Source organism: Aptenodytes forsteri, unplaced genomic scaffold (genome assembly GCF_000699145.1).
Source record: "Aptenodytes forsteri isolate BGI_AS27 unplaced genomic scaffold, ASM69914v1 Scaffold82, whole genome shotgun sequence".
Lineage (NCBI taxonomy): Eukaryota > Metazoa > Chordata > Aves > Sphenisciformes > Spheniscidae > Aptenodytes > Aptenodytes forsteri.
Window position 1 is genome coordinate 13,403,893 of NW_008795490.1, and position 13,700 is coordinate 13,417,592.

The 13,700-nt window shown below is 37.5% G+C and overlaps 1 protein-coding gene across 1 annotated transcript in view; it reads right to left on the reverse strand.

The window, feature by feature from the left end:
• LAMA2 (laminin subunit alpha 2) overlaps positions 1-13,700 on the reverse strand; it is a 299,682-nt gene that overhangs the window by 214,788 nt on the left and 71,194 nt on the right. The window contains exons 10-12 of the mRNA XM_019472632.1: positions 10,514-10,674; positions 6,698-6,838; positions 5,147-5,324 (exon numbers count right to left, since the gene is read on the reverse strand). Of these exons, the coding sequence (XP_019328177.1) occupies positions 5,147-5,324; positions 6,698-6,838; positions 10,514-10,674 (480 nt within the window). The remainder of the gene's footprint in view (positions 1-5,146; positions 5,325-6,697; positions 6,839-10,513; positions 10,675-13,700) is intronic.

Genomic DNA, 13,700 nt, shown 5'->3' on the forward strand with positions numbered 1-13,700 from the left:
GTGTCAAAGGCCTTGCTGAAGTCCAGGTAGACCACATCCACAGCCTTTCCCTCATCCACTAGGCGGGTCACCTGGTCATAGAAGGAGATCAGGTTGGTCAAGCAGGACCTGCCTCTCATGAACCCGTGCTGGCTGGGCCTGATCCCCTGGTTGTCCCGCTCATGCCTTGTGAGCGCCCTCAAGATGAACCGCTCCATAACCTTCCCCGGCACCGAGGTCAGGCTGACAGGCCTGTAGTTCCCCGGATCCTCCTTCCGGCCCTTCTTGTAGATGGGCGTCACATTGGCAAGTCTTCGTTACACATTCAAATCTGAGGCTGAAACTCATTTCTGTGCAGAGGGCATGAAAAACGCAAATTCATCATGAAGTACTGGACTTACCACCACTGCGGAAAAATCCCTCACACAGTTAACGGATACTTCAAGCACTGCCATTATGTTACTAAATGGTGGCCTGCTTAGACTTGGACAACCCATCTGCACTAGGGAACCAAATCTACATGAGGGCCTAAATTGTCCATATAACCAGCTGAAAGAAAGAAGTCTCTTATAAAGGTGCACAAAGGGAGATCACACCAGCCCACCTAAGTTTCATTACTTCGCTTCCCTGACAATAAAAGCAACAGAGACACATGCTCAAAAAAATCAGTCCGCTGGCTAAATTTAAGACACAGCTGACTGTTGGAATTATGTAGGCTAGGTCACTCACTGCTTTTCATGAGGCCAATGAATTTAAAAAAAAACCTGGTAGTAGATAAAAATAGCTTCCAACAACAATTTATTTTGCATCTGATCCATTTATACCAAAAGGTGTTAAGTTAGAGTGTTCTTTTTGGGGCAGGCAGTAAAAGCAAGAAAAAGAGTTGTGGATCTATCTAACTCTATCATGTCCTATGAACAAGAAAGTCTTGAGATCTGAAACCGTGACAAGACTAGATGAAGCTTTCTGGGTTTAGATGCATTAATAATTTAGGACAATTGATCCTGGCATTTCTGTTCCAGCTGATTATTGTATTATTTACGCTTCTTTATGTTTTGGGTTTCAACTCCCTCCCTCCCCCCCGGGAGCCATAAACTGCAATTTGCTTTGCATTATTCTGCCTTTTGCATCAGAATTGACTAAGAAATGAAAACAAATGGAAGGAAATCAAAATAAAAGCCACAAGGACCTAGCTTATGATTATTTTATAATTCAATATTTAATCCTATGAGGTATTCTGGGCAGTCTGCTATAGATAATATGTCACAAAACAAACTGCTCACTCCATCCCAATCTTTAGCTTTCCACAGCAGAGTACTTTTAAAGGGCTGATAGATTTTTAAAGTTTGTATGTATTGGCTACAGGCTTATTACAGTGTCTTCATTCTGGACTCAAAGAAACATTGACTTCTGTAAGTCAGCAAACAGGTTACACAGCTAATTATAAAAGAACAGGCAAAATAAATGAAGTGACAGTGTTAAGTCAAACAAGTCCCCTTCCTGTTCTGCATGCACAGACTCTACACAAAACTTTCAGCTGTTGCCTTGGTTTTCACTAGAGGTCAGAGAAAGAACAATGTATCCACCATATGGCTGCTTAAGTCTATGGAGTTGACAAACATGATGTGCTAGAATTTTTCCAAGGGAAAACAAAGCCCTTTGTTCAAGCATCTTTTGCTTTAATTTTCAACATACTCTGACTTCATGAAGGACCAAATTACATTAACTTTACTTACACTGAATAGGATCATGCTGTACAACTAGTTCAAATGACTCCTGTAAAACAACATTTGATGCAAGAAACTTCTCAATCTGAGTAAAATCTGTCAGTAAGCAAATAGTGGTTTAGAGTACAGGTGTTTTAGGGCTTCTGTCATGTTGTTCGCAGTCTGAGTAATGGCAGCATTAACATCTGCTCAAAACCCAGAGAGAGGAGTTAGAGAGATCTATTATCTAATTTCTGTATGACTGCTGGGTGTTGAGACAATGTTCAGAGACCTGGATTCTAGGACGGCCTCCACCTAAAGGCTGAACTAACCTGTGACTGCTGACCAAGGGCAGTGCCCTAACCACCTGAAAGAGGCAGGGTAAATCTCCACCTTCGTGGTTAAAGCTGGCCCTTAGCAGAGAAAGGAAAATAATATTTGCAGCAGCAGAGAGAAAATAAGGCAGAGAGGCTTTCTCTAACCAAAGATGGATTTTTCCTCATGGAATCTCAAGTGGCCTCAGCTGCCCCTCACGTGTGTGTGTCATGGGGTAGGGTCATATGTTTATTTAGATACGCTCCATATCATGTTTTCTTTTGGCTAATCGTAAATGGCTTCTACTCAGCATACAAATCATCAAGTTGCTTTTTGCTGAGGTGTCAAAGGAAAAGAGGCAGAGTATATACATAATGTCAGACTTCTGAAACATTGCAGACACCTAACCCTTCCACACTGACTTTAAAGAAAACAAGTGTTTCACATCATCCTGCTGAGTTTGGTATCCAATTTTTAATTAAATTTGTACTTTCCTTTCAGTGCTCTATTCAAACGTTATCCGAATGTAACTCATAACACTTTCAGACAAATTTATAAAATATTTTAGCATGGACACAAGTTTAAAATAAATGTATAGATCCATTGTCAAAACAATTGAAGAAACTGCTAACAAAAACCAAATGGGGTTTTCAAATACCTAAAATGTAATTAGAATTGATAGAATAAGACAATTTTTCAGTAACTAGAAGCTCTAACAGACCACAAATCCTCATGATTGCTGCAATCCTTAGTTCAGTAGGCTATGATAAGGTAAGCAGGCAAGAAGATAAACTGTTTTATGATACCTACTAAACCCTTAATACTAGCCATTTTAAATCTGTTCTCCCAAATTATCCACTAGATATTTTGTGTCTAGAAATTAAATTCCTCCAGATTACTCCCAAACGTATTCTGCATCAAAAACAGTGTTCAATTTTTCAGTTCAAATGCATATTATATAGTCAGACAGGTAAAATATATGGCTTTTAAAAAAATTATCTGTATTTGTACAACAAAGTTTAAGTTTTGGTAGCAGCATATATATTTAGAAGACTAAAAGGATATGGTGATGTTAAACTAATTTGCTCATGTTCTTGTCCTACTCTGACATAAACAAGAATCCTGCACCATCTATAACCTCTTGTTATTTATAATGTCTCCTTAGAGATACAGTCAAAGACCAGTATCACATAGCCTAGTGTCACCAGATTTAGATTAAAAAGAAAAAGCCGAAGGCTGCACACTCAGGAATATCCTATTTATAACGCTTTTTTAATCCAAAAGAAGCATTTGGAGATGGATGTAAAACAAGCAGATAGCACACATATGGCAATCAACATTGTGGAGGCATATGCACAACATGCCAACTTTATATTAAAAGAATTATTTTAAATGAGGTTTTTGAGCTATATTTGAAAACTGGGAAATGCACGATGGTTACTACCTTTTGTTACTCAATTTTATTTTGGGGAATAGTATTTAGGAGCAATAATTTTAACAATAAAAAGGAAAGGCAATTTTCTGTGACACAAGGTTTATAAATTACCAGTGTACATCTTGATGTAAGATTTCCTAAATCATTCTCTATGTTTCCTAAGACAAAAATTCTTAAAGAAGCTTGCCTGCTCCGAGCTACCAATTATTCTACTGTAACACAGCTAGCAATTACTCTCAAGAAAGGATGTTTTTATCTAGTTTCAGCGATTTGGTTTTATCCAGTTTCAACTATTTAGAGAAATGTTTTATTGCATTTACAAATAAGGACTCTCAATATTCTATTTCTATTTCCCTTTCCATAGCATAAATCGTATGGCCTAAGCATGTCATTATGACTGTAATTTATGTGGTGCAACATGACAGTTAAGATGCACTGTGGTAATTTGTGAGTGCTTTCAGTATTATTGTAGTATCAAAAATTTATATGGTTCAGTTACTGAGGCAAATTGCTTCATTCATACAGAGATATCTGACAGTAACCACAAAGGACCTCCAAATTACACTGAAAAAATATCTTCCACGTTCAAATAATTCGTGCACATTCTTACCATCATTTTGCTCACTGAATAGAAGCAGGATGAAATTCTGTCGGGAAAAGTATCAGTTCATACCTCAGGGTAAGTTCACCAGACATGGAAGATTATAGAAGAAACTCTCCCTTGCCCAGCTAAATGAGCCTGACTCTCTTTAACAATTTATAGCCATGAACAGGATGCCCAATTATTTGGAATGATGCTATTTAGTTTCAACATGCTCACTTACCTTCTGTCATGTTGATTTTCAGCCAGCAGGAACAAAATAAATAAATAAGAGGTTGACTAGCCTGAAGAGACTACAGAGGAAAATGTGCTCAAGTGTATTAGTGTTAGCATTTCTGATAAGTTTTAGCATAATCGGGGTTACAGTAAATGGAAAGCTGTTTAGCTTTCTTCATGTTTAGGACTCATTCAGTCCTCAGTTCTGCTCTCTGGAAAAGAATGAGATCTTCATGAAGGTATCATGTATGATAGCAGAAAGTCTAATGGTGAGAAGCCTGATAGTCAGACCACTAAAGCATCTAAGACTTTAGAAAGCAAATATTTGGTATTAACCTGCAGGGCATGAATATCTGTGTACGTGCACACATGGACACATGCAGACTTGGATAAATATATGCATTAGAACTGGCACAGAGCTCACAACAACATTTTCTGAGTTCTAGGGCAGAGAGCTCCCCACACACAAGTTTCTTGCCAAACATTAAAGTTTTGTAACACACCCCCACAACATCTGATACACAACTTGCATCTCTGAAAAGCAGACGAGGGAACTGGTTTTCAAAGCTGAGGACAAGGTGGGAAGAGAACAGGACAAGCTGAACCACACACCAGCTTAATTCATTCAAAAACCAATGCTGCGAACTATATAGACTTCTGTAATACCTGGCAGCAGAAGCCTGAAGAAGGCTCAAGGTCAAAGATACTTAGATAATTTTCTCTACTTAACTTTTTGCCTCACAAGGATACTCCATACCCCTGATTCCTTTGTGTTTGCAATTCTGCTGGTCAAATAGCTATTCAACTTAACCTTCCCTCAGTTCCACCCCCCTTCAAAGTCTTACTTCTTTTCTCAATAAATCAAATTAGTGTTTAGGCAAGTACCATCTGCACTTACTTTGTTGCCCAAGTAAGAACTGGGTGCACTCCAGTAATAAGTCTGTGGCAGTACTTTTCGCGCAGCCACGTTGCTGATGCTAAACTGCTGATGCCCATCAAATCTCTTTTGCCTGGGGGTAACTCTGGTAAGACCCAGTAAGCCAGTCAGATACCAGCCATTCATGTCTTCCATCTATAATGACAGAAAAAAAAACCCCAAACAAAACACATTACAATGAGAATCAGGACATCAGTCATTTCAATAGTCATAGCCTCTCATTCTTCCATTTGTAAAAAACTGATTAGGTTTATATGATTAATAGCAGGTTAGGAACAAAGGAAACAACAAAGTAAAACCAGCAAAAATTTCTCTTATTGTATGTGACTGGGAGTTATAACTTCTGAGTAGTTTGGAGTAACTGCAAGTATTTGCTTTCTCTGCTTCATATGGTCCAGAGGAGGAAACTCCATCATACAAACATATGCGTAAGAATATCTTCAAATGATATACAAGTTTTCAATAAATAATATCGGTCACAAAGGGTACAGAAGATGAGCTGACAAATGGATATACATTTTCTGATTGTTGTAGACAGCATAATTGATAATAATTTGTAATTCTAAAGCCTTACAACTTACAAGTTCAAATATACTCTTTTTATAAAGCCAAAGCAAAGCTGGAAAGCACCAGAACTTGAATTTCTGAAATCCCATAACTAGCAATGAATCATCAGAGAAGAGCACACTGTTCATACAAGGACGGCTTCTGGAGCCTGGATACAAGCAGAACAATACATTAGCTCAGCCGTGGGATGGAAAATTTTCCAGATGCTGGCATGTAAATGAGCACACTAGGCATATATGATTTTACTCACAGACTTCCAGCATACCAATACAGCCAAAACCAGGAGCTAGTAGACCTGGAACACATTTCCCAAACTCGATCTACAGACATGAATATGTAGCATACATCCGTTACGGTGGAATCAGTGTCTGAGCTTTGAGAACTAATTTAAAGTTTAGAGTACATCTGCAGGCTAAAGACATTTTTCTACAGCACAAATATGAACAGTAGGTTCATCTCCCTTTCACACCCTTTCCTAGGAATGCAGAATGCAAAAGAAATTCACCCAAAATGTCCCCTGTAGGGCATCCCTTTTTCTTACATAAGCTGTGTGTTGTTAATGTTTCAAAATTCTTAATTATTTCAGGTCTAGAAATTTAATAATGACCTGGAAAAGAGGTTGCCCTATGGATATGTTGCATTTAACTCAGGACTGATTATGTATGCACATTTCAGGACTGTGTTTATGCACATGGCTTCATTTTTGATTGTTATAACTCCTTTTGCACTTCTCACTGTTCAACTGCGCTTTGTCAGACCTTTCTCACAATGAATAGAAACAAAGCTTATAAGCATTTTCTTTTGGATCAATAAAAAATGTATGGGGCGTTAAAGAACATGCATGATTTTATAATAGGATGCACTGTGGTGACAATAGACAGTGACAACACACAGAAACACAAAACCAATGACATGTACTGATACGGTATGATTTTTCTTACACTTCTGTAGGTAAGGTGAGAGTGTGTGCAGACATTAGTTTTCCCAGAGCAGAAACATTCCTCACAGCCTTTGGGATTATTTCGCTGCAGATTGAAGAAACCTGGTTTGCACCGATCACAGTTTTCTCCTTCAACATGTTCCTGGAAATGCACATTAGAATATTACTTCAGTTGTCATAGATTAGAACTTGAGATCGCCAGCTTTATAGTCTGCGGGAGAGTACAAAGGCAGGACTATAAAGACATTTGTAGGAAAGACTGTTCTTATTTGTGAATATTAGTAGCAAATCCTCTACACAATAAAAGTTATTATGGCTGCATGTAAATAACAGGACATGGAATTTGGACATTGTAAGATTTTTAATTTTTCTTCTACATGAATGGACATACCTGATTTCAGGGAATAATCTAATTTATCTCCTTTACACTTAAGAGTGTCATAGAGGAAGGAAGTATGGGACACAATGTTACAGCCTCAACAACTGTAGTTTGTTGGTATGGCTGATAAAATCTGTGCACGCCCAATTGATGCAAACTACAGGTACATAGAATTAGTTGTACCAATCATTCAGCGTATCAGTTTTTCAGTGGTCTGTCATTAATAACTGAATTCAGGCTAAATCCAAGTTCAAAGGGCTTCATTTCTTCTTTCCATAGCTACATGTGTTTGACAGCCATGCAGACAGGTCTGCAAAGTCTTCCCCTGCAGAAAGCCAGGCACTAAACATACATGAAGAATTCTAAATTTAGCATTTGGTAACTACATTTTTCAGAGGGAGCTTATGTTATGCCTTAAGTCCTGCTAGCTTACACAATAAATCAATTTGTCCTATAGGCAAAGATAAAGCTAGCTTTTCTACAAGGAGTATGTTGCAAAAGGCTCACACTACGGGGCTCGCTTAGTAATTCAATATTTTTCCCAAGATAACCCAGAAAATTCTTTCCCTTTCAGAAGTGTTATATACAGTCTCTTTAATCCTGGAGACAGGGCTCTATGGTATGCACACAGGACCAAATTGTTGGCTCCACATCAGCAGAGAATGAACACATAAAAAGCCTGCCCACGCTGTGTCATCTATGATTGCTTGAACTACACAGCTCTGAAGTAAGTTCACCAAACGCCATTTGATAGCCTCCTGGTTAAGATCTAGCAAAGATGGAAAAAGCAGGGCAAAGCATGTGGAGGTATAGGGAGAAAGGACAGCACACACGGATTAAGAAGAAATAGGGACAATGAGGGGGAAGGGGTAAGGACAGCTAAAGAAGGAGATAAAATGAAAATGTAAATAGGTTTTCACCACTAATTATGCAGTAACAACTCGTGTAGCAAAATATCTTTGCTCTGTCTCTATTGCTGTGCTGTATGTATGCTCTCCTTCAACAACATCATATAGACGCTGTTCAACAAACCAAAAATCTCTTTAATACAACTCAAGGCTACCAGTCAATCACTTTTAACTTCAACATCTCATTAATTTAAAGAATGGTATTTTACATTTTCATCAGCAATCTCAGGATTAATCAATGCATATTATTGCCATAGGTATGCTGAAAACACCCAGCTACTCATGCTTCATATGGAAAATAATGTGGGTAACATTTGGGAACTCACAGGCACTCAAATGCTCTCACGCACAATTCTACTAACTAGAATTATGGACGCTGGTCTGAAAAGTTTCAGACCTTGCTGACGTGCTTAGTGTGTGCAGAGTGGGAAGGGTAAAATAAAAAAAGAGAGCTGCAAAGCGAAAGTATGTGTTTAAATGAAAAGTTGTCCTACTCTGCAGTCACAAGCGTGTCATCAGTGAGTAAAACCTATATAATTCTATTGAGTAGGCAGCAAGTTCAGTGGATAATAGATACATAAAACTCAAAGTTGGAAAAGAGATCTAACCTATCCTTCAGCCAATGAAGCAATGTTTTTACAGCCTCATTTATTTCCGAATACTGTGTTCAGTCCAGTTTTAAATTATGCAAAAATGAGACTTTGACCATATAGCTTCAGAAAGCTCTCTGAGATAATTAGTGATAAAATAGGCATTTATACTTGTCCCTCACCTTTCTGTACTTTAGTTTACTCTGACTAATGTGGTAAAGATAACAATCTAATTTTGCATTTTGCTGTTTACAGTTAGAACTGTTTTTCAGCAGTCAATTTCCTTTACAAGAAAAGTATCTTTAGTAAATTTAGAGCTCATCGTATGTAATTGAAAGATGTGATTAAAAGAAGGGAAGCATTTTTCCTAAGACCTGCTATTAACTTGTCCAGACATCCCACTTTATTCTTCATATGGAGCATAACTAATCTGATGATTTCAGTGTCCCTTTGACCATAATCTGCTTTGATTTGAATTTGAAGATTGCTAGTGAAAATAAATGTGCGTGTATCTGTATCTCAGCTATCTGCAAAGGGTATCATTTTTCTCCCACAAGCACTTAAAAAGCTATTAGAAGAGCAGAAAGGAGACAAAGGCTCAACAGCGAGGAAAAAGTGTATATAGTGTGGACTCTCTGGGATAGGAACAATTATCTCTATTCCATATTTGTTCATTTTGGTCTGATTGTACTAACAGGTCAGTTTGGCATTACATAAATAATGTCATAATAATAAGAATCATTCAGCAGTGGTTATCTTGTATTTGGCATATGACATCTTCATCAAAGCTCCCTTTCAAGTCAGAATATAGCAAAAGCGCCCCTTTTCTGATCTTCTAGACTTGATAGCTAAGGAATTAGAACTGTGATATGGATAGATTTTATTTCTGACAGAGAGCATGTGACTGTTACATAAAGTGAGGGTAAGGTTAACTCTCTGAGTAGATTTCAGTGCTATTCAGCTGTCACACCAGAGCTTTATGTGTGTATGCAGCGTGAGCTGATAGATTGAAGTATTTTTTGTACATTCTTGTATTTAAGGATGTAATGTAAGTATTTTTAAATTCACATTTGTGACTAATTCTGTTAATTAAATGCTGGAAGGAAACTCCCACAAGTACGACACAGAAAAACTGACCCACAGTACAGTAAATTGTCCTTTGGGCCTGTTCATGGTCACTTACTAAACTGTGACTTACAGAGCACCACCATTTCTAAACATTTCTGGTAACGAGGTATTTTATAAGAAGTGCATGCATGTGTTTTTAGAAGTTTTTTATTTCAATATAATATTGATATATAATTTGCTGGAGGTACATGAAGGCACACAGAGAAAATCGTCCTTAAATTTTCTTCCTGGAAATTAAGAAATTCATCCTACAGAAAGGATGGATTATTTTTTTTGAAAAATGTTAGAGATTTCTAAACAACCATCCCAAGGCAGGAAAGAATGCTCTCAGTTTGGAACTTAGCAAGAAAAGAGGATTATATCCCTAATGACAACTCCTAAATGGCAACTTTTTTGTTTGTTTTAATACATCATCAATTCACCTCATTTTCTCTTTTGAAGTCATATTACAGTTTAGTTTTAGAGCCCACAATACTTTAAACATATAGTTTCTGAGTAGATGAGGATGAGAGTTTGAAACAAATGATTCACAGGCTTCTTAAGTATCTCTTCACTACAGATTTCTAAGGACTTGTATGACTGGCAGCAGGCTTCTAGGTACCTATGCTAATTACAGTGAGTACTGAGATGACACAAGACAATCTAAGACTTTACAGGACCAAGAGCAAGTGTTCTATGAGAAGTGACTAACATAGATACTAACACAGCTAGGTAGGACAGTGGAATGCTATTGTATGATAGAAGACCATTAATTGCAATCTTTCAATACCATTAATATCTTCCTATGGCTCAGAAGAATTTGACATCCATACCTTGCAGATGCAAGGACCTATGCAAGGGTCAACATTTGCACTGCCTTTCAGTGAGCAGTTGCAGGGCAGGCACTCAGGATATCCTGTATAACCCAAGGCACATCTATTGCAGCTCTCTCCTGCATAGCCAGTCTTGCAGTGACAGAAACCAGGCAACATATCTATGGGAAGAGGGAGAAAACATGAGACATATTTGATTTATCATTATTATTATTACCAGATATGTGTGTTAGAGTGCTCAAAGCAACACCTTTGGTAGCTGTAACGTAAGGGTGTTTACTGTGGGTCAGACCATACGTCTATTTAACTCGGTATCCTGTCTGAGAGAGGCTAGAATAAAGCATGTAAGAACAGAGCAAGTATATAGTGATTTGAATTCTGAGCTTCCAGAAATCCGCATATTACAGAACTTCTAAACTGAAACTTATCCCTACTTCCTTGCATCTAACAGTCCCTGAAAAACTTCTCTTCCATTAATTCACTTAATCGCCTTTGAACATGCTTTTACTTTCAGAATCCATAAAGCTCCCTAGCAGCAAGTTCTACATTTAGCCATGTGTAGTGTGAAAGACAACACTGATGTGCGTTAAACCTGTATTCGTTGCCCTCTCATATCATAGAAAACAGCAAGTAACCATTCCCTACTCACTTTCTCCACGTCATCTGTGATTTCAATATACCTCTATCATATCCCACATGACATTTTTATTTCATACCCCAAAAACTCCTAAGCCTATTTAATAATTCTTTACACAGAAACTGCTTTGCATGGATGAAAATCTCTATTGTCCTTCTCTGCACTGTTTCCAGTTCTAATAAATTATTTAAGGAGAAGGGAGTGCATAGTGTGGACCTATAAATGGTTTGATGATTTTTTTCAGTTTTGTTTTTTAAACATCAGTAATATTTCCTAAGGCTCTGCTGACCTTTTTGACTACTGCTGAGCCAGCACTGAGCTGATACATCCAGGGTACAGTCCAAGGTAATTCTAAGAGCTGTTTCAAAACTGGTAGTGCCTAATTCAGAAATCGCTGTAATCAATGTACAAGTAGAACTACTTTTCTCTGTGTTCTACTTTTCCTTTAATTGCTACAGAAATTCATCAGTTATTTTACTACCCAGCCACTGACTATCTTGAGATCTTTCTGAACATTTTGCAGTTCTTTCATTTTTCTATGCTGAAAGATTTTGTACTTGCTAAATTTGTCACCTTCCTACTCATCCCTTTTCCAGGTTAAATATGAATATTTTCAACAGTTCATATTGATCGTCACTGTGAAAATGGTCCATTTATTCTTTTATCCAAGTACTAATCCATGAAAGAACCTTTCCTCCTTATTCCATTACACTTTCTTTCATGGTCTTTGGTGAAGGATCTTGTCAAAACTTTTTGAAAATCAAAACACAATATTAATCAAATGAGCCTTTGTTCACATGTTCATTGAATCCTTCAAACAGATTCGTAAGGCACACTGTCCTCTACAAAAAAACTGATCTTGCCCATTTTTGCCACAGTCCAGAAATGGTATAAATCGTTTATTGTAGTTCTACTGATTTGCTTGGTACAGAAACCAGACCTTCTGATTTTAGTTTCCTGGAACCTTCTGCCTTTCTTTTACAAATTGGATAAACAGTTCCTATTTATGTAATATTAATGTCAGTTTTTAAAAGTATTATAAACTATATTTAATGCTTCAAGCAACTCCATTTTCAACTACATCCAGAAGCCATGGATAAATATGATATATGCCTGATGAATTTTTATTCTTTATTTATCAGCTTGCTCTAAACCTGACACTTATGTTTGAGACAGTTCTGACTTGTCCCCATGAACAAAGACTCCCAAGCGGGAAATTCCCTGAGCTCTTCTATTCACTGATACAAAGAATTAATCTAGCTTTTCTGCTGTGTCCTTTTCTTTCTTGAGATGTCTGGTTATAACTTGATTACACCTTAATCATATTTAACTCCTACTGAATTTGAATCTCTAGCAGTCTTTTTGATTCTGATTTATCTGAAGAAGTACTCCTTAGCAACATTTAAGCATTCAGCAAATTATTCCTTAAAATATGTGTACGTGTTATTAAGAGTATGACTTTCCAGAATCTGTCACAATTTATGTCCTTTTCTATTACCCTCAACTGGATATAACTTCTGCTTTTTCAGGGAGCTGCTTTTTTATTGTATAAATAGATTTTTTTTTCCTAGCTTAATTGCATTGCTTGAATCATTTTGAACTAGAGGAATGCGTCTTCTCTGAATGTCTAATATGCAGTCTATAAACCCTATGCTTGCCATGAGCAGTCTTGGATTGTTCATTTTGATTTTCTTTTTAAAGGTTTCCTTGTTTTGATTAAGTTGTTTTTTAGGAAGGCTTTCTCATTCCTACAAGAATGTCGAATTTACTGCCCTTCAGAGGAGATTTTTAAACCAGTTCCTAATGCATAAATCCAGAGGTGCTTCTCTTTTTATAGTTTCTCTAACTAGCTGTTTGAAGAAGCAGTCACCTACAGGAGTTTTAAATGATATTATCTGTTAATCTATAGAGAGAGGAAATTCAATCTGTCTTCTCTAATCTTGTAGCCTCTTTGATCTCCTGTAGCACATCATATTGACTGTCACCTTCTTGATCTGTCCTAATTATATACAGAATTTCAGTGCATGAAATTTCTGCGTTACTTACTATCACATAACCATGTGCTCCATGGGTTTTGATGCCTGTGGCCCAGCTGATTCTCGAATTTCTGAGTTACCCTCCTCTCAACTAGCCACCAGCGAGGCCCCACAGCACAGCAGGCCTCAGGCTCTTTTGTAACCTGGGTCAATGCATCCTAGCCGGACAATCTTGTCTTATGAGAGAAACTCCTGTTCCTTCCAGATGAAAATACCATGCCATACACCAGGGTTCAGCAGTAAAAGACACAGGCAAGTCTAACTCTTTAGAAGTGAGCCAGTCTTATTTGAAAGTTTCGGGAACTCATTCTTAGGTCTCACGAGTTAAGTCTCAGCAAACTCAAATTCAATTAAATATCTCAGTATGGAACAACTCCTAAATACTCATTTAAATCTATAGTCTCTCCTCCACTGCCCAGTCAGTCCATTTTTTTAGTTCCTCATCAAGAATCTTCCCTTCTCCTGCTCCTTCCTTTCTCTGCAGTTAAGGAAGAGAGACTAGGATTGGAAACTC